This window comes from Magnolia sinica, chromosome 18 (genome assembly GCF_029962835.1).
Source record: "Magnolia sinica isolate HGM2019 chromosome 18, MsV1, whole genome shotgun sequence".
In the NCBI taxonomy this organism is placed as follows: Eukaryota; Viridiplantae; Streptophyta; class Magnoliopsida; order Magnoliales; family Magnoliaceae; genus Magnolia; species Magnolia sinica.
The window spans coordinates 60,451,248-60,473,738 of NC_080590.1; the positions used below are offsets into that span (position 1 = coordinate 60,451,248).

At 40.4% G+C, this 22,491-nt stretch overlaps 1 protein-coding gene across 1 annotated transcript in view; it reads left to right on the forward strand.

Annotated features, from left to right (window-relative positions):
* The first annotated feature begins 300 nt into the window (after positions 1-300).
* Positions 301-22,491, forward strand: part of LOC131233785 (uncharacterized) — a 154,061-nt gene continuing 131,870 nt past the window's right edge. The window contains exons 1-3 of the mRNA XM_058230575.1: positions 301-804; positions 3,180-3,365; positions 20,450-20,539. Coding sequence (XP_058086558.1) covers positions 700-804; positions 3,180-3,365; positions 20,450-20,539 — 381 coding nt within the window. The 5' untranslated portion in view covers positions 301-699. The remainder of the gene's footprint in view (positions 805-3,179; positions 3,366-20,449; positions 20,540-22,491) is intronic.

The following is a 22,491-nucleotide window of genomic DNA, read 5'->3' on the forward strand; positions in this document are numbered from 1 at the left end:
TTGAACATTAGATCTTCCTAATATTTTTTGATGAAGCCTCAAAATATTCTAATAAAGCAGATGGACGACACGAATATATTATATACATTATGGTGAGGCCCATGGATTTAAGTCAACATTTTTAGACCAATTTTTTAGGTGAAATTACTCACTCATTTCCAAACAAGTAAAAAATGTAATAATTACTTCTTTACGGTGATTTACCTGGATTATGGAAAACCAAACAGGCCATTAAATTTTCAACTACAGCATATATAACATGAGAGCCTTTCCGTTCAAAACAGAGCCTTATAGATGGAAAGGTCATAGCCATACAGTCTTCAGCATTCTTCTATTGTACATGAACCGTTGGTGTCCGTTCTTAATTTGTCTATTTGCTGGAAACAAAACGAAGGGTCAAATTCCTTCTTTTCCAGGGCCTATATAATAATGGACGGTCCGGAGCAGCATGCCAGTGTCCGCTGAACCGTGCCGATGATGGGGCTCGAGTATCACATCGCGTAATTCCATTATAACAGATCTCCACGGTTGCTCGCTTGCTGTCTGCAGCACCCTCTTCTCCTCCAAATTTCTCTCTATTAAGAAAAATGCCACTCTTCTCCAATCCTAACCTTGTCATGTCTCTGGTCTCTTGTAAACCCTAACAATTCTATACCAATCGAAGGAAGCTTCAAAACCAGATCTGCTGCAGAAGAGGAGATGGCGTTCATGGCTGTGCTCGAATCTGATCTGCGAGCTCTCTCTGCCGAGGCCCGTCGCAAGTTCCCTGCAGTCAAAGATGGTGCTGAACACGCCATCTTGAAGGTCTGTTTCAGAATCCTCTCTAGGATCTCCGAATTCTATCTTGTTCCTGTTCATTTTCAGTTGATCTGGTGGAAATCGGAGCATATTTACATGGAGACGTACTTATCGAGAACCAAAAAAATAAAAAAAAATCGAATTCGTGCTTGAAGGATTCGCCAGATTCTTTTATAGGTGAACTCTTTTATGTCTTTCTCGACATGATTCTTGAATCCGGAAATGAACAAGGATTTCTTTGGGCCTGTTTGGTAGCCACTCTTGAATATTTTTTAAAGCATATCTCTATTGAAAGTAAATTCTCAAAATTTAGTTTCTAAAATTTAATTTGTTTAGAAATGATATTATCTATTTTCACAGCCATTGATGATATGGTTATGATCATCTTTTCGAAAGGTTTCTTTCTGAGGGATAGGAAATCAAAGATGGGATCTACATGATAGACCATTTAGATCATTAGTAGGATCTATTATGATCAATATGGACCGATATCTATAGGCCATGTTCAGTCCATGATTGGATGCTTAGGATGATCAGGTGTTGTGTGAAATTTGCATCCCTCTTGAATCCAAATGGTACCATCATTCATCCGAGAGTATTCATGGTCCAGATTACCTGATTGTTTGTCGCATTAGGTAATTTGGATTCGACAACATGGACTGTTCATTGCCTTCCATCCCACCAGTCATGATCTAGGCCATTAATATGTAGAAGTACCATCTACGATCTACAAGAATCTCGGTGGCCATTGATAATGGCTGTCATATAAATGTAAGGGATAAATGTTGAGATGTCAACACATATGCATAGATAACTAAGATATTTTCAATTGTCGAAATCTCATCATACAAACAATCTATGGTGGGATCTGACAAATGAACGGCCAGATCATCTCCTTTTAGGATAGAAGGGGCAAGCCTAGTAGCAAATCTTGAAGAAGTGCAATAATGTTTTTTAGTAGGATGCCCCGATAACACTTATCCCATGTAATAGAAGGTAATGTGGGGCCCATCAAGATGTCCATGCAACATCGACTCCGTCCATCAGTTGCACTAGCTCACATTAGGAAGTGAGCCCAAAAATCAGGTAGATCCAAACCTCAAGTGAGCCACACCACAGGAAACAGGGGATGGAAACGCCCACCATTGAAACCATTGTGGGGCCCACCGTGATGTTTATATGCCATCTAATCTGTTCATAGCGTGATTCCCACTAGGATGAAGGGAAAACACAAGTATCACCCTAATCCAAAACTTTTGTGGGCCCAAAAAGGTTTCAATGGTGGGCATTCAATGCTCACTGTTTCTGGTGGTGTGGCCGGTTTTAGTTTCTGATCTACCTCATTTTTGGGCTCACTTCCTAGCATGAGTTGGCTGAACTGATTGGTGGAGTAAATGTTGCATAGACATCATGGTGGGCCCCACAGAGCTTTGAACTAGACTGGCAATATTCTAGAAAAAAGGCCTCTCGCTGTTTTATCTCATCCAATTTTTAAAAAGACATTAATTACCGAAATTGGCTTCCAACCACTTGGCTTTCCGAAAATTAGTTTGGGAGATCACTGAATTACACGGAGCGCATTTTTAGCATCTACCATACAGGCATTTAATGTAAGAGAAGTTTTTTTTTAAATCAGTAACTGAAGCAATGTGAGCGACTCATAGCTATTACAATGTGGGTAGAAAAGAAGGCATCATAGTTACAATGGTTTTAAAGATCGAAACTTTTGTAGATTTCTTTGTTTATTTTTCTTTGGAGAAAATCTCAACTTTTGGCAGTTGATAGAAGTTCAAAAGAAAAAGAAAAGAAAAGAAAAAGTATTCAAGTTATTTTTACAAAAATTAAGATGAAAATTAGAGATTCTCTGAAAAGCTACCCAAAATCTACGATTTTAGAAACTCTCAATATGGGGTCATCATGATTTGGAAGAGGTACTATAGAATGCTCTGGCTGAGATATTCTATAGTGTGTTTGGCTTTTCAGTTTGTACCAGTTGGACCCAATAGTTCAGCCATCCGAACCTTTGATAAGGTGGGACCCATTGTAGATGGCCCATGCACCAATAATCTCCATGATGGGAAAGTCTAAACCCTTAATGTGTCCAGAAATAGATGGTCTGGAAAGAAAGTACAACAACGATCTGCATTCATTTGGAAGGCCAAAGCTTCAATGGATAGGATCTTCTGATGTAGGGAACTTTGGTGCATGGAACAGCCTCAGTGGCGCCCTTCATATCAATGTCTTTGATCACAAGCCATGGGCCCCACTTATAGAAACTGAAACCCGAGGGTACTGTTAGCATTCACTTTTGGGCCGAACACTGTATTCTTCCTCATTTAAAAATTGTCACTGTTTTGAGTGTCATTCTTGTCACCGTGCAGCTTCGTTCACTATCGAGTCCTGGTGAAATTGCACTTAATGAGGACATATTGCGGATTTTTTTGATGGCTTGTGAGGTTAAGTCGGTGAAGCTAAGTGTTATTGGGCTTGCCTGTTTGCAAAAGCTTATATCACATGACGCTGTTGCCCCACCAGCTCTGAAAGAGATACTCTCTACCCTGAAAGACGTGAGTAATTTAGCATGCATTACAGATTTCGTTTGTAAATTTTATTTATAATCATGTTGTTTACATTTGAAGTTGCATAGTGGTTACATTTTGAAGTTGCAAGCGAGTTGAATTTCCTTCTCTATTCTCTATTCTCTATTCCTATTGGTGGACTTGGTTTTGCTTGAGATTAGCAGTGAACCAGTGGATTGATTTTCAGATTCACGAATCCAGTTTTGCAAATCATCCTTAAGCCCTTATTCTCCATAGGTAGTCACACTTTTCTGTCCCTTTTCACCCCCTCAATCCAAGTGCTTTTAGGCCTTCCCCTCATACTCTTTTAGGCCGTTCAAATCTAATCAAACTTTTCTCCATACCTGAGCCAAATATGGATTTCTAAAAAACTAACCAATGACTCTTTTGAATGGTTGACCAGAGAAACCCACCAGGAACCCACTTAATGCAGCCTTTTTGGATCTCATGCAGAAGCCAAATGTTTGACACCTAAAAAGTAGGAAAATAATAGTAAATGATTCGTGATTTTTTGTTTTCGTTGTTGCGTCAGTTTCCTAAACCATCTCTAAAACCTCTCAATACAACAAATAAAGAACAGTCAATCTTTTGGAATTCATATATGATGTTACCTAAAGCCTCTAAAAGCCACTGTTTTACTCTTCTTCTTCAAAACCCACCAGAATGGGTTACTTTTGGGCTTTTTGTGGGCTAGCCATCAGCCCTGAAACTCCATCAGATCTGGGCTTTGGTTGAGTCTATGTTTTCATATATGGGCTTGTCCCAGATTGTTTATCTTTTGGAATTTAAAATGAGCCATAGGCCCGTTGATGCAGGATGGATGGCCTAAACTAGGATGATGCAAACAAATTAATTAACTGATTACTAGAGTAAATCAAAGCATAAAATAAAGCCAATCTAGCACAAATTTAGAGAAATTAAATATTCAATCAAGCTCAAGTTCAATACCACATCATAATCCTGTAAAATAGATCCTTAAGGCTATTGATCGGACATGGCCCAATGGAAGGTGGAACTTCCATCTAGCATAGGATTTGTTCTAGATTTGAGGATTCACTCGTGCTTTGCCAAAGTTTGAATGGATCAGGATTTGGGTTTGGAAATCATGAAATTGAGAATTTAGGGTTTTGTAAAAGGCTAGGTTTAGGGTTTTATAAAATAGAGAAGAAGAGGGTTCGATTGTACGGATAGGTTCATGCAGTGTACGGGTATGTCTGTACAGTCGTACAGACGATATGGTAGGGCTGAGTCAGTTTGGTTGGTGATGACTTGGGTTGATGATGATGAAGTTAGGGTTTGAGAAAGAAGAGAAAAACTATTCAATGGAAAAAGAGGGTTTGAGAGAGAGAGAGAAAGAAATACCTTGATAGGAATAAGAAAGATAACTTGGAATCACTCCAATGGCTTCACACCAAATTCCATTTACAGGAAGTTTTCTTGCTCAAAAGAAGCAATGTAGAGAAATTTCATTGAATATGTTCATCATCTTAAGTCTCAAGTCTCAAACAAGTATATAGAAGAAAACCTAAGCAAACCCTAAGTCTAGAACTATTTTTTATCGTCTGAATCTATTAACGATCAAGATCAAAACATAAACTTCTAATAACTTAAAATAAAACTGAAAAATAAAACAAAAATAAAGAAGTGCCACACGACACAAGGATGATCTCCAATGTGCAATGGGTATGTCCACACGTCCATGCGCGATCAACAGTTTGGATGAATGTGGTCCAATGTGTCCATGGCTCAGATGTGTAGACTAGAGTGTCTGTACACCTAAACCCGAGTCTCCTAACATATCCAATGGTCCGGATCACCAAATCAATGTGTCCAAGATATACAATGGCATGTTGACACATTTCCAACCTCTTTTGTTGGTCTTCCTCTGACTGTGGGTCCGCCGTCGAAATCTGTGGGACAAAATAATTAGCAAGTTCCAAAAGTTGCTGGCCTCTTGGAAATGCCGCTACTTATCTATGGGCCGTCGCTTGACCTTGATTAAAGCAGCCCTTTCTAGCCTTCCCCTCTACTTCATGTCGCTGTTTAGATGTCTTGGGCCGGTTCTCAAGTCTATAGATAAAATTAGAAGAGATTTTTTGTGGTTTGGTAAAGAGAATTAGAGGAAGATTCACTTGTGAGAATGGAACGAAGTTTGTAAGCTGTTCAGGGAAGGTGGTGCTAATGTGAAGAATCTGAAAGTGATGAATTTGACGCTGTTAGGGAAATGGTCTTAGAGACTCGCCTCTGAAAAGGATGCTCTTTGGGCTTTGATTGTGAAGGGTAAGTATGGCTCCTCTCATGGGGGTTGGTGGCCAAAAGATTCTTCATACTATAAGGCCTCCCATATTTGGAAAGGGATTCTTAATCAAAAAATCCAGTCATTCAGAACAACAGCTATGCGTTGGGAGATGGGTCTTCATTCGGTTTTGGGAAGATCTATGGATTGGGGAGAAACCTCTTAAATACCAATTTCCGCAAATTTACCGGCTGGTCCCCGAGAAAGATATCCTCATCAACAGCTGTTATTCTCTCACGCTAGCCCAAATTGTTTGGGACATTAGATGTTCCAGAAACCTCGAGATAGTGAAGCTTCGGAGTTCACAGCTCTCCAGGAATGCATCTTTATGATCGCTCCTCTTCATAATCAGCCAGACAGCCTTGTTTGGTTGTTGGAGAAATTTGGTTCTTTTTCCATCAAGTCTCTTTACACCACCTCCTGTCCTGTGACGCTCCATTCGCATGATGCAGCTCCGTTCATTTGGAACTACCCCGTTCCCCCTAAGTTCATCTGTTTTGGTTGGCTTGCGGGTCGCAATTGAATTCCTACGGTTGACAATCTGGTTAAGAGAGGCATGCAGATTGTTAATATTTGCTTGTGTCGTGTGCGTGACACCGAATCAGTTAATCACCTGCTGGTTCATTGCTCTTTCATGTCTATAATTTGGGCTGACCTTTGTCAGAGATTTTCAGTGAATTGGTGTGCTCCTCAATCGGCCGCCAATCTGCTCTCTGCTTAGAATGGTCTCAATCTCGGGAAGGTCAAGTCTATGATCTGGCGCATGACCATTATTGTTATCTGGTGGGCCGTTTGGGAAGAAAGAAATGAAAGATGTTTTAATGATGTTTCCTCTTCCGTTAAGATGGTGGGATCTAGGGCTAAAAAGTTGGTGATTGAATGGGCTTCTAATGTTAAGGATTTAAGTAATTTTGATTTTAGTTTTTTAGGCAGTTGGGGGGTGTCTGCTATCTCAGTAGATTTGTTCCATTCTTTCTTGTTTTGTTGTCCTTTCCCCTTTTCTTTTTCCTGTCGTTGTTTCCCTTCTCTCGTGTTTAATGCAGTTTCAGTTGCTTAAAAAAAAGGAAGAAGATATCCAATGGCATATTTTAATGTTTGTAACGTTCAGATGTGGTCCAGGTCAAGCTGGGTGACATCCAAATAGTCCAAAGAAGTATCAATCAGTTCTAAATAAACAACCCACATGCATCTTCTCAGTGTCAGTCTAAAGATGTATCAATCAGTTCTAAATAAGTGGCCCACATTCATCTTCTCAGTGTGGGGTTTTCAAAAATGCACAATCATGCATATGGGGTCTTTAACGCGGTTAAGAACTTGAATTGGGTCCACTGGGCCCCATGTAATGATCATCTAACCATAATGAAATTGTGGTTGGGGCCTCAACTCTCCTCCTCCGATAAACTCATGTAGGCTTCGAATGCCCTTATCACCTGTCCTGAGGGCCATGAAATGAAACACATGGCAGTACATGGTTGAACAATTGTAGAATACTTATGGGCCATAAAATGAGGTGCAGGCCCATCCCTCAGTTATGTGAAATGGAACCAATGCCCACACATGGCTGGATGGTGCTGGGAACCTGATGGGCAAACCTGGCCCATTAATGTGCCCAATGGAAATTGGTAACAGACAACAGACTCTTAAGGGGGTTGGATATGTATTAGAGTCTACATATATTATCTTTTCTCGTGTGTGTGTACATCTTTTTCTATAGCATGTAGTGTGCAATATATTTAGTGAATATTAAAGAGAAAGTGTTAGTCTATTGTGATTGGCTCTCCGGCTTTTGCCCTAAACTTGTCTCCCTTTCTTCCCTTTCTCATCTTTCTCTCCCATTTGTCTCTTCCTTTTTCCTCTCTTTTCCTTCTCTCTCTCTACTTTGTATCAGAGTAGGTTTCCTAGAATGATCACACCCTTCCTTGTTGGGTCCAAGGTTGATGTCATCTGCTTGTACAACTGATGTCAACAATGTACGGTTAGATGGCCCCTTGAAGCCGGAAAGTACAGGATCTGTAAGAGTATGATTTTATAAGAATATAGTTGATTTTTTATTTATTTATTTATTTATTTATTTTTGGACAAGTTTTAAATGGAGTTTTGTCCAAAATAGAGAAAATCTGAAAAATTTCAGTTTATATGTATTTTGGATGTTTTTAGGCAGATTTTTTTTTCTTTTGCTTGGATTGGGTTTGGTTGTGAGTTTTCAATCCTTGTATCAAACAATGCTTGATGTCATGGTGATTTGAAGGAGTTGTGCAGTTTTTTGTGGTTGAATGTTGCCACACAACTAGTTTTCTAGGCTCTGTTGTTGTGTTCTTTGATTGAGCTCCTTCATAGATGCTTGGGGCTGTTTATTTGTTTAGGTCAACTATGAGGGTAACATTGTGTGTCAGCCCATCTATTGGTTATAGCCATTGTTATTAGTTTCAATGATATTGTCGATAACATCGCCGTGTTGGTGATACCCAAGATGTTCCATACCAGTAACGGTGGCAGTAATACTCACCACTATTACCGATACGGAGTATCAGCATCACGGCCGATACAAGGGGGCTTAATGGCCGATAGCCTCTATATCAATTGATTTTTGTTTTTGCTCGAAAAATTCTAGAAAAATATTCAGAAAATTCAGAAACATGTAAATATTCCAAATACACATTCATTTTTGTTTTGAATATATTAATGGTAGTGTGACGGTCCACTCTTTGGTGAGAATGCTATATTGGACTATTTGATAAATTATGAACCTGACAACTTGTGATTGACTAAAAACTTTTTATATTTAATTTTCTAACTATATAATATCAATGATAAATTTATTGGAATGAATGTAAGACCAAAGCATCTCACATTTGCATGTTTTACTACTATTTACAGTATTGGTTTATTACATACCTTGAAACTCGCAAACATTTCATTTCAACATATAGACTCTAGAGTCTGTGTCCTATCATGTAATTTCTATATTTAATTTGATATTATTTCCCTTAATAATTCTCAAGGAAAAAATGCAATTAAATTCAAATGTATGGTGTTGCTGATTTGGGACCGATTTGGCGGACCACCCGATGCCTTAAGTCAGCCTCAAATTCATCCGATATATTGGCACTTATCCCACTAATGGATCAGTGGAGATTTATTAGACGGTGAAGAATGAAAATATCAAATGGTCCTATTTTAAAAAATAAGTGAAAATTAACGGTTAAAATTGTTCAAACAATTTGATTTTGGGATTGTGACTTCACAACAACAGTTGAATAATTTAATTGGTTAATTTTGAGTTAACACATGTCTTGTGTACAATTTTTTTTAATGCCGAATTAGGTGGGACTTGGATTGCGTAGTGCAACAAACACCATCGACCTCAGTGGTGTGTTGATGTAGCAAAGTTTTGTTGGCCCCATCGTGATGTATTTGTTATATCCATATCGTCCACCCATTTTGCCAAATAATTTTAGGGCATACACCCAAAAATGAGGCAGATCCAAAGCTCAAGTGGACCACCACAGAAAGCAGTGGGGACAATGACGCCCCCCCATTAAAACCTTACTAGGGCCCACCATGATGCTTATTTGCCATCCAACCTATTCATAAGGTCACACAGACCTAGATGGAAGGGAAAACATAGAAAACAACTCGATCCAAAACTTTTGTGGCTCCCAAGAAGTTTTCAATGGTAGGCATTCAATCCCCACAATTTCTGAGGTGTGTTCCACTTGAGCTTTGGATTTGCCTCATTTTTGGGCTCGTGCCCTAAAATAATATGGCATGAGGCCGTGAATGTGTGGTCCGCCTTGATATATCTGTTTTGTATCCATGTTGACAATCTATTTTGCCAGCTCATTTTAGGGCATGGTCCAAAAAAAGAGGCAGATCCAAATCTTAGGTGGACCACACAGTAATGATTGAATTCCCACCATTAAAAACTTCTTAAGACTCAAAAGTTTTGGATCAAGCTACTATTTGTGTTTTCCCTTCATCCGAGTCTCCGTGACCTTCTCAACAGGTTGGATGGCAAATAAACATTACAGTAGGCCCTAAGAAGTTTTTAATGGTGGGCATTCAATCCCTATTGAGTGGTCCACTTGAGATTTAGGTCTGCTTCTTTGTACGGACCATGCCTGAAAATGAGCTGGAAAAACTGATGGACAGTGTGGATAACTGGATATACAAGACATACAACAAGGTGGGCTGCCCTATGAAATAGTGAATGTGCACTTGGCATCATGCACCTTCGGAGAGAGAGAGAGAGAGAGAGAGAGAGAGAGAGAGAGAGAGAGAGAGAGAGAGAGAGAGAGAGCTGCCGAACGCAACAATGAAAGAAGAAGAAGAAGAGGAAGAAGAAGAATTGAATTAGAGGTAAGTTTTTTTTTTTATTCTTCGTCACGGGGCTATAACGGTGATATGGGGGCCATAATGGTCGTTACGGTTGCATTTTTGACCCCACGTAGCTTTGGACCCGTATTGTGTAACGGCCTTGGCCATTATTGTACGAATCGGCCATTACGGCCAAAATGTAACCATTTTGGTATACCTTGGTGATCCTGAGACTCCAATATATCTCCAGAATTTCAAATATCCTTGATATCTTGTCGATATCAATATTTTCGTGGCATTCTATCACCCATGCTCTCTTTGTATATTGATAAGATACTGATAATATCGATGAAAATTTTGTTGAAATTTCTGGAAATTGACCATAGGCAAGTGTGTAAATACAAAAAAAAAAAGGAAAAAGAAAAAGAAAAATTCATACAAAGAAAACGAAAAAGGAGGAATTTTCGTATTTTTTTCTTTCAGATCTTATTTTTATGGTGGAAATCGGCAACTCCTTTTGAATTTCTATGGATTAAAGTTCATATCTGGGGCTGAAATCGAGGATTGAAGTGTCAGTGGGCATGAATTAGGAAAATCATAGAAAGTTGAAAAAAAGAAGGAAATTCGATTGTTTTTAGATTATTATTATTATTATTATTATTATTATTATTATAATATATTTTTTGGGATTTGGGTGGGTGGTGGATTTCAATCCTTGTAAAGTTTTTGATAATCAAATCCCCAAATTTGGCGGAAAAATTTGAGAAGGGGGAAAATGTGCATAAATACAACAAAAATGCAAAAATATCTTAAAAAATAAAAGAGCGCATTTTCTTGGAGAGGTTTGGGGCACCTCATTGAAAGCTTGGTGAGTTGGAATTGCGAAAATTAGAAAAATCGAAAAAATACGCAATTCAATTTTTTAAAAGGATTTTTTGGGGATCTAGTTGGGGAGTGGATTTTGACCACTACTCTTCCATTTTGAATTTTTGAATTATTTAAAATTTTGGAAAATGAAAAAGAATCGTTTTATTGAGGGATTTTTACTAAAAAATTCCTCCTAATATTAATTTTACCATAAAATACCGTTAAATTCTATATTTACAAGATCATGCTTCCTACTTTATAGGTGAGGGTAAAAGGACATTTTTACCCATACATTCTCATCTATATCCTCTCACATGGAGACCGATTACAGCCGAATCTGCTCTCATCCCAATGGTCTCTCGCCAGCTAAGACTTGTACTGAGCTTCCATGACAACGAAGGGTTTGGCTGCATGGAGTGGGACCTGTTTCCAAAATGCACTCCAAACCATCATGTGCGCGACCGTTTTTAGGCACATGGCTCAAAACTCATCCCTATCTGTGATTTAGCTGGACCATACAATTGCAAACAATGTATAGGCCTTGTAAAAAATCAAAAGTGGACGTCTCTCCCCCAACCGTTTCCTTTATTGTGGTCCGTCTAAATCACATGTCAGCTTGATTTTTTGGGCTTGGGCTTAACAATATATTGCACATTTAATGGTTAGAGTGGATTTCGCATACGCATCACTTTTTTATTTTTTTAACATTAGACGGAAATCTTTGAAGCCAATTGCCCGCAACACCCACCACAGGGATATCCTTGTGTCACCACATGGCCCAAGCACTGTGGGGCCCACCTTGATTTATGTGATTTATTCACACCGTTCATCTATTTTGCCAGCTCATTTTAGGGCACGAGACTAGGGCTGTACACGAGTAGAGTTGGCTCGGTTACTCGCTCAACTCGACTCGACTTGAAAAAGCTCGATTCGACTCGGTTCGAAACTGAGTTCGAGCTGATTTTTTGAGCTCGAAAAAATTTCGAACCGAGTTCGAGCTTGCCCAAGCTTGACTCGACTTGGATCGAACCCAACTCGAGTCGAACTTGGATCGATTCAGTTCGGTGACTCAGTTACTTTGATATTGCTGTTGCTTACCAAGTGTTTGATGAAATGACTCAATGAAGTGTGGCTGGTGGCAAGGAAGGTACGTATATGAAACAAATACCCTTCTTGATTTTTATGTTGTTTACAAGGTGTTTGATGAAATACCTATAAATCCATTGCTGCTTTTTTACATACAACAAAATTTTGAAAGTGCAGTTCATGTGTTTGTGAAAATGCTGCACAGGTGAACTCGGCTCGATCTTGGCTCGAACTCAACTCAAACTGGCCTGAGCTGCTGACCGAACCGAGCTGAGCTGGCCAGTCAGGCTCGAGGACCGAGCCGAGTCCGAGCTGAGGTTAGTAAGTGGCCGAGCCGAGTCTAGCTGTGCCAAGCTCGACTCGGATCGACTCGTGTACACCTCCACACGAGACCAACACACATCACGGTGGGCTCCAAGTTGGCCATGTCTTGCCACAGGATATCCCTGTGGCGAGTGCTGCAATCCGCTTTTGGAAATCTTGTCTAGAGGGAAGCCTATCGAATTTTGGCGGGGCCTAGTGTGATGTGTATGTGAAATCCACTTCGACTATTAGATGTGTAATCCTACTTTAGGCCCAAAACCATAAAATCAGGCCGACCTGTCATGGGCCACACCATAGGAAGTAGTTGTGAGAGAGACATCCACAATGGATTTTGTTATGGACCCACCGTGATGATTATGTGAAATCCACTCAAACCATTAGATGCCAAAAAAACATTTAGACTTGGCCCAAACGTTCGGATAATCCGTGATTCAGGTGGGCCACGCAAGGGAAGCAATTTAGAGGGTGGACATCGTCCTGTGCATTGTTTCCATTGTATGGTCCACCTGAATCACGGATGGGACTGGCTTTTGAAACCTACGCGTAAATTAGGTCTAGCAACTGGTGATCGGATTGGATTTTAGGAACACATCAAGTTAGGATCCATATAATGTTCGGTTTTCATAGTCCTTAATTCCCTTTTGCAATCGACGATGTTTTCAGTTTTGAATTAGTCCTTGTGAGGGTAAATTGAACTTTTCACCCACAGTCCGTACAATCCAAAGAATGTTTTGGTAAATAAAAAAAGTTAAAGATTGTTCTTAGAATAAATATCAATAACTCCTAGGAATTTTCGGGTAAAAAGCTCTTTTATTTAAAATAAATAATTTCAACTTCCTGTTTTAGATATTTTCCTTAAATGCTTTCATTTATTGGTGGAAATTAGTTGGATGTATGGATGGATCATTGTGCATGTGTGGATGGTAGAATCAATGGGTGGTTGGATGGATGGATGGATGTATGTATGTGTGTATATGTGCATGTGTGTATGTATGCATCTATGCATGCATGCATGGATGGATGGATGGATGGATCATGTGATGTAGGACGATGGAAACTAACCTGGGATGCAAGATGAGATATCAATTACGCAATAATTTCAGTAATCAACATGTAAAATCAATCATATCCACATAATAGATTCAGAAAATTCAGATTTGTAATACAAAGGTCCTAGGTTATCACATACGCGGTGCACGAAAATATTCAATCATTCGAGAGTGGCCAACTTTGAAGTAGGGACTTCCAATCTAGCGTGGGTAGTGCAACAACTGCGTGAATAGACAATGACGCAAATAAAATTCTGGTTTGGGAAAGGTTTTACAAGAAAATAAGATTTTGTTTGGGTTTTAGGTTAACGAAATGAGATTTGGGAATTGGGGTTCTAAGGATTAAAGGATATAGAGATGAGGTAGGGTTGGAAGGAGATTAAGGAGGCAAAGATACGAAACTGGGCCCACACATGAAGGTCTGTACGGACGCATGTGCGTGCGCGTGGGTCCACATGTGGATGGCTAGGGAGAAAAAGGAAAAGGAATGGATCGAGTTGGGTTTTGACATGTTTAGAAAGGTTGTAAGGGAAGGGAAAGAATGAGGAAAAGAAAAGAAGTGGAATACCTTGTTTGAAAACAGAAAGAGGAAGAATGCACCTTGGAGGAATCCATCACTAAACAAGCCTTTACCATTTCACAATTCAATTAGAAGGGCGTGTTTCTCACAAACCTTAGAAACAAAGAGAAAAAATACATTCACACAAGAAAGTCTTTCCTTTTTTCTTCTCAAAACTACTCCATTAGGGTTGGATGCCCCCCCCCCCAAGTGCTTTTATAATAAAATTTCAAAATAATTACAACTGTACCACTCATGTAAGTGATATGGCCGATCATTCCAAATAAGGAAACTAAAACATTTATTATCAATCTCAACCATCAAATAAATATTAAAAATAACAAAAAACATAAAGGAAGCAAGATCTGGGTTAACGATCTGGTGGCCCAATGGCCTGATCGACAAGATCCAACGGTCAGATTGACCCAAAATAAAAATCCTATGACGAAAACTGTCTTCTAAGCAACTTACATGCATCATCCCAAAGTGGGGTCTTCTTGATGCATGTCCAATGCGTGTAGGGTCTTCAAAATGGCCCAGTGGGCCCCATCTAGAACTCGTCTCCTATCCACAAAGAGAGTTACGCTGATGTGGGTGGTTGCCCCTGTCTCTGGTACACCCGAATAGGTCCTCCGATGTCCCCATGAGCATGTATGTGTGCATGCATGGATGGATGCATGTTTGTATGCGTGGATGGATCGATCTATTGGTGTATGCATGGATGGATGGATGGATGTATTAATGTATGTATGTATGTATGGATGGATGGATAGATAGACATGTCACATGTATGGATGTATGATTGTTTGCATGCATGGATGGAGGTATGACCTTTGAAAAAAATAATTTAAAAATAACTTTTAGTGATTATTGTGTTCCTAGTGATATTAATGATATGAAAGGAACTTGTTTTGATTATCATTGCATTGCTCTTTTACGACAACACAGCCTTCTAGGCCCTCATTAAATGGAAAGTCATTATGTTTGTAGATTTTTTTGCAATTTTTTGATTCCTAAATATTTAAATGTGTATTTTAGCATGTCCTGAAGTTTCACTACAAAATTCCATCATTTTCCCCATGTTTCCCTAATGTTTCCCTCAATGAGTGATACATTCTTAGAATTGGCAATATCAATACTTGTTTCCATATCTTTGGCCAGCGATACTGGTAAAGATACCAAGAATGGTGGTTATAGATAGGGGTGGCTATCGGCGGGGGTAGTTTCGAGCAGGCTTGGTTTTATCCCAACCCTAATTCCTTAAGCCCCGGCCTAGGCTTTAACGGGTTGAAAATGCTTTGCCCTAGTCCTAGCCCTAATAGGCCGGGCTGAGCCAGGGTTGGCCCTATAAGGAAAGAGTAATCAAAGGTTTTTAATAGGTTATAGGTCTATGTTTCAGATGGTGCTTCACCTTAGTTTATGGGTCGTGTGGGTCGAAATTTCATGGCGAGTTTTGGGTGGAATTGGATTCATGTCGATTAAGGTGGGATGGACCATGATGTGTGGGAGGAGATTTCAATGTGGTTAGAGTTATTCATGAGAATTCTAATGGGGGTTAGATTACTACAGGTATGATAATTTTTTCAGATTGGATCTTCAATAACAAGATGATACTCTCGTTTGGAGGAGCAAAGTTCATTTGGTCGAATGGACAAGCATCGCCAATAATGAGCAGGCTAGACAAATTCCTCCTCTCCCCAGAATGGGCGGAGAAATTTTTGTTGATCAATTAACGTGGGCTTCCTAGACCTTTTTTGGATCATACTCCGGTCCTTTTGGAGATAGATGAGGAGGATTGGGGTTCATGTCCATTCCGTTTCGAGCTAGCATGGCTAGAGGTGGAAGGCTTTGGGGAAAAGATTGTTGATTGGTGGTCAACCTTTTCAGTTCAAGGGGGGCGCTGGTGTTGTTCTCTTTTAAACATTAAAGTTGTTAAAACAAAAGATAGGGGGAGTGGAAAAAAGAGGTTTTTAATGGCAGAGAGGAGGAGAAGAGCAACATGCTTCTAGAGATTCAAAGGCTAGATTCCAAATAAGAGGAAGAAGATCTTTTAGAAGAGGAAATGGCTTGGAGGGAAATTCACAAAGCTAAATATAAAGCTAGGCTGAGGGAGGAAGAGATTAAATGGCGACAAAAGTCTAGGGCAATATGGTTGAAAGTGGGAGATAAAAATACCAAGTTTTTCCGTGCGACAGCTAGCGCTAGAGCGCGTGTGAATAAAATCTCTTCATTGGTAGTAGATGGTTAGAGGTTGGAGGGAAAAGATCAAATTTGCGATCTAGTGGTACAATTCTGTAAAGACCTTTTGTCAAAGGAAAGGAGTCCTAGGCTGTCTCTTGATAATTTGCATTTCGATACAATCTCGGTGGAAGAGGTGGTTTCGCTTGAGCAAGCTTTTTCTGAAGATGAAATCAAGAGAGTAGTCGCAGATTTAGGGAGTGATAAAGCTCTAGGGTCGGATGGTTTTCCGTTAGCATTTTTTTTTTTTTCCAAAATTATGGAAGCGTGTAAAGGGAGATGTGGTTGGCTTCATGCAAGAATTTTTCGACAAAGGATTGATAGCGACACAATTAGGGGCTACATTTATAGCAATGATTCCCAAAAAGGAAGGAGCTGAATGTATGAAAGATTTTCGCCCTATTAGTTTGCTTGGGGGACCTTATAAGATATTAGCAAAGGTTTTGGCCATAAGATTCAGGAACGTGTCGGGGAGTGTCATTTCAAAGTCTAGGGGCTTTTATGGACGAAATGAAGATTGTAGATTGCTCTCTTTTAGCTAACGAATGTGTTGATTCTAGTCATAGAAAAGGAGATGAAGGTATAGTGTGCAAGCTGGATGTTGAAAAAGCATATGATCATGTTGATTAGGCTTTTTTAAACTATATGTTGGGTAGACTGGGATTAGTGTTTGTTTTGTCGATGGAAAATTAATATTATTGCCAATAATTTCGGTGTCGCTGGACTTGTGGTACTGAAAACTCTTCCAAATATTGGCGATATGTCGTCGATAATGTCAGTGAGAACGAAAATATCGACAATCTGACCATAATATCCAAGCTGCGGATCTGTGTATATAGTCTTAAGTAAAAAAAGAAAGATCTTAAATTAGATCGAGAGAACCACATAGAGATGTACTACGGAGGGAGAATCGAATGGAGTGATTCAAATACTTACAGAGGGAGAATCGAGAGGCTGCTGTTACGACTGTGTATGAGAACTTGTGTCGAGTTAGGGCTTGAAAAGAGGGTTTCGAAAACCCCTCCTTAAAAGCCCTTATCTTTTTTACTTTTCTAAAATGTATGTTTTACACTGTTAAAAAGCATCGATCACCACCATTTTATATCGAAACAAAATAAACAATGTATTTAACTTTTTAGTTAATTTTATAGTGTGAGTTTTACACCACTTAATGAAACTGGTTCACTACCATTTTATAGACAGAAATTACCGTTGAAAGAAAACTTTAAAAAAAAAAAAAGTACTTGGGGCGTGACCCAAGATGGTGCGGCCCTTGCTGTGGGCCCACCTTGATGTTATATTCTATATCTATGTCGTCCATTCGTTTTTTAGAACATTTTAGGGCATGAACCCAAAAATGCAGAAGATCCAAATCTGAGGTGGACCATACAACAATGGTGACCGAATGCCATACCGTTAAAAACTTCCTACGGCCCACCTTAATGTTTCCATAATGTTTAGTCATGTGAACATGAATGAAGGGAAAACAAGGATGAAGTCCCCCCCCCCCTCTCTCTCTCTCTCAACTTTCTACTAAATATTTTGTGAATTAGGATCCAGGTATCTCAAATGGTTACATAATGGAAATGGTGGTAATTGTTTTGCGTTACTATGTCGTAACGGCCGTTATGGAAAAATTGACCCATAACCGAACCCCCCTCATGAGTCTGGTGTGAAAATGCCCCTGTATTAATCACTCCCGGTGAGGAGTCTCGAACACGAGACCTCCCGCTCTGATACCACTTTGATGCAGGACAATTAACTACTTGCTTTAAAAGCTCAAACTAATAAAGCATGGCGAATCAATCCCTTTATCTCATAGCCCAAGTCCCACATCCCATGGGTTAGGCCCCACTTCACATGGGTTCCACTTCGCACGAGCCACCCGTCTCACACGGGCCGCCTACCCCGAGTGTGCCCCTACATTGTACAGGACACCCCACTCGAGCTCGGTGTGAAAATGCCCCTGCATTAATCATTCTCGGTGAGGAATCTCGAACACGAGACCTCCTTTTTTGGTACCACTTTGATGCAGGACAATTAACTACTTGCTCTAAAGGCTCGAACTGATAGAGCATGGCGAATCAATCCCTTTATCTCTTAGCTCAGGCCCCACATCCCACGGGTTATGATCTCGGCTGAACCCCCCTCGTGGGCCCCACTTCATATGGATTCCTCTTCACATGAGCCACTCGCCTCACGTGGGTGGGGCCCGCCTCACATGGGCCGCCCACCTCGAGTGTGCCCCTGCATCCCACAGGCCACCCCACTTGAGCCCTGTGTGAAAATGCCCCTGCATTAGATTCCCAATGGAAAGTACTCGTGCTCTTTTTCCAGAATGTGGCTTCTTAGTGCTCGGCTCATGGATACTCTTATTGAATAAGAATCACATTCTCCAACTCGATAGTGGCAAGATTCTTCCTAATAAGGGCATGTATCGATGCCTAGTTGGCAAACTCATCTACTTCAATATTACCCGTTCTAACATTGTCTTTGCCGTTAGTGTTGTGAGTCAGTTCATGTGTGCCCCTCATACCTGTCATTTATATGCCGTTTATCATATATGGTCAAAGGCTCTCAAGGTGTGGTATTCTTTACTCCATGCATCATCATCTTTATACTAAGGCCTATATGGATGTAGATCGGGCAGGATCTCCTTCTGATTATAGGTCTACTTCTGGTTGTTATACCTTGTTGGTAGGAACCTCATGACATGGAAAAATAAGAAGCAGGTGGCGGCGGCTTGCTCTAGTGTTGTAGTTGAATATCGGGCTATGTCCCATGGTATCTGCGATCTCTTTTGATCGAAGACTCTGTTGACTTAGTTGAATCTTCCTGTCTTCTCCCGTGACTCTTCATTGTAATAATCTTGTTGCCATCTACATTTCATCTAATCCGGTTTACCATGAGATCACTAAGCACACTGAAGTTAATTGGCCCTTAATCCGGGAGAAGGTGGCCTTGCTAGATGTTTGTATGTCATAACTGGAGTCAGATGATCAACTTGCGGATTTTTTAACTAAAGGAATTGGTCATCATCATTTGAGTCACATGTTTTCCAAGCTAGTGATTGATATCTATGCTCAAGTTGGAGGGGGATGGTAAAGGAATCTACGTTTTTTTAGCCTTTTCTTGTGGGTGCGGGTGTACACCATTTTCTATAGAATGCAATGTACAATATATTTAATGTAGGAGCATTTTCACACCAGGCTTGAGTGGGGTAGCCTATGGGATGCGGGGGCACACTCTGGGTGGGCAGCCCGTGTGAAGCGGGGCCCACCCGTGTGAGGCGGGTGGCTTGTGTGAGGTAGTACCCATGTGATTTGGGGCCCATGAGGGGGGTTTGGCCGAGGTCCTCACCCATGAGATGCGGAGCCTGAGCTATGAGATAAAGGGATTAATTCGCCATGCTCAATCAGTTTGAGCTTTTAGAGCAAGTGGTTAATTGTCTTGCATCAAATTAGTATCAGAGCCAGGTTGGTCTCGTGTTCGAGACCTCACCTAGGGTGATTAATGTAGGGGCATTTTCACAACGAGCTTGAGTGGGGTAGCCTGTGGGATGTGGGGGCACACTCGGGATGGGCAGCTTGTGTAAGGCGGGGCCCACCCATGTGAGGCGGTACCCATGTGATTTGGGGCCCATGAGGGGGGTTCGGCTGAGGTCCTCACCCATGAGATGTGGGGCCTGGGCTTTGAGATAAAGAGATAAATTCGCCATGCTCTATCAGTTCGAGCTTTTAGAGGAAGTGGTTAATTGTCCTACATCAATATTTAATGAATATGTTCGTCTATTGTGACTGGATCTCTAGTTGTCACCCTAAATTTCTCTCCCCTTTTGCCCTTTCTCCTCTTTCTTCTCCCCTTCTATCCCTCTCTTCTTCCTCAAATTCTCTTTCCTCTCTCTTTCAACTTTCTACTAAATATTCTGTGAATTAGGATCCAGGTATTCCAAAACGGTTACATAATGGAAACGGTGGTAACGTACTGTGTCGTAACAGCCGTTATGGAAAAATTGACCCATAACGGTCCATTACCCCCCCTCCCCCGAAGAGAGAAGAAGAAGCTGCAACTGCCGTTATGACTCATATAATAACAGTAATGGTGGTGGCCATTATGGTCACTATTATCGTTATCAAATACCTTAGTCAGGATTTCTGGCACAATTTTATTTCCATGTTCTAATTTTTTTTATTGGTGTTATCTCAGGTAAGGTGTTTTTACTCGTTTACCAGTGTTCTATGCTCATTTTGCTTACCACATTTCGCCGTTTATTTGAACGAAGAATACTTTTGCTTGGACTGATTGACATTCTGTATTTTTGTCTGTTTCTGTTCAGCATGCTGAAATCTCAGACGAGAGTGTTCAACTTAAAACCCTGCAAACAATATTGATAATTTTCCAGTCACATTTGCTCCCTGAAAATGAGGTGAATATTGGTTGAATCTCTTGCTTCTTATGTTGATGCTACTTCTGTTTTATCATTTTCTGTAGTCTTTCGCTTAAATCCCATGTGACATTCATTCATAAGCAGTGGCCTCAGATTAGGAATGATGAATACTGGGGAAAATAAATTTTCAGACTTTTGGAGGATACTTTATGCTGAGGTTTGCTTGCCCCACACCTGTCCTCATCTGCATGCATCTTCACACACATCATACATGCCAATCTGGTAAACATGCAGGACATTAAGCTGAGCATAAGGTGGTCCCCTTCTTGAGGATGAAATCAGGCCGGTTAACTTACTAGGCAGGTCTCTGGTGGACATTAACATCCGCTGTTGGAAATTTGTTTATACTATCCATTTGGTTGGCATGGGGATAGCCCACCTGGACTATGGCCCATCTTGATTTTCGCACATGGCAATCTTCATGGCAGGAGTCCATCTTTCATATTGCTCAGATGTCCAGGATGCTTCACAGGTTGAGGTTTGGCACACGTGCTGGCTGTGGTGCTGGCAGACCTCATGTTATTGTAAGCTGTCATCATGTTTACTTGGGTTATTAGAATCATGTATACTATTCATGCTTGGGTTTCACATTGCTGCTGAAATCTGGTTTGCTTAGGAAGCCATCTCATTCTATAACTAAACATTCTTTGTGCATTTACATCTTATTAGTTTTTAGAGAGCAAAAATGTGTGTTTTTTTTTTTTCATGTTCTTGTGATTCAACACACTTATGTTTGGTTTTGAAAAAAAAGAGAAGAAGATGATTGTGGTTCTGTTTCCTTGTACTGGCATGTATTTTCTCAGTTCTCCCCTCTAGTTTCACAAACTAGCTTCATTTTGAGTATCCACCTGTGACATAGTGTCTGACACCGTTAACAAAAACCAGGTTCTTTCAATGTGTAACAATTGTAATTGAGGACAGACTGATTGTTGGAGTGGTTGTAGTAGGTTGGTTGTCTTCTTGGTCAATTACGTTTTCCTTTAGCTACTTAAAATATAGAGAACAGATACATATATTTGGGAATAATCCAATGCAGCTTGTTTGCACCATATGATGGTGCATATTACATTTGTTGGACTAGTGGGCATCTGTATATCCATCGGGTCCAGGTCCTTCATGGGCCGCTATGCCATGCTCACAACTATCAAGGATCTTACGCATCCGATAGCAACTTTCAAAATGGACAATCCAGATAGTTTATTGCAGAAAAGGTCATCCATGCAGTCGGCAGTAAATAATGTACAAGTTCCAGTCATCAATCTGGACCATACATCCAGCGGTCCCAACCATGGTGTCCCATAAAAGCTGTTACGTAAAGTAATGGTGGCAACCGTTACATGTTATGGGGTCATAACTGCTGTAACAACCATTATGGAAAAAATGACCTGTAACTGCTGCTAATGGCCTGTTATGTCCCCTGTAAAGGTCGTAACAGCCTCGTAATGGTCTGTTATGGGACAGATATAGGTTTTTCAATTTTTTTTTTTCAATGTGATGAGGCAAATACAGGTTTTTCAGGTTTTGCTTTTCAATAAAAAAAAGAGACCGTAACGGCCATTACGGGGGCCGTAACAGCCATTATGACCCGTATCATAAAGGTAACAGTGGTGGCCGTTATGGCCACCATTACCGTTATGGAATACTTTGGTCCCAACTCCCAACCTTTCGTTGCCCCAGGCTCTCCACTCACTATGATTTGACAGTTCCAAGCATCAATAGTAGCCTGCATAATGGGGCATTTGTAAGAAAAGTGCTAAAGAGTCGAGGGTTAGGATTGCCTTACCTGTGTTTTTTTAGTTGAGTGGCCCATGGAGAGTGGCAGGGATCAGATGTATGGTCCAGATTGATGTCGTGGACTGTCCATGCATTCAACTCTCTCCCTCTCCATGCATACGAGTGTATATGTGCTAATGTGGGGTTGCTTGTGTGCA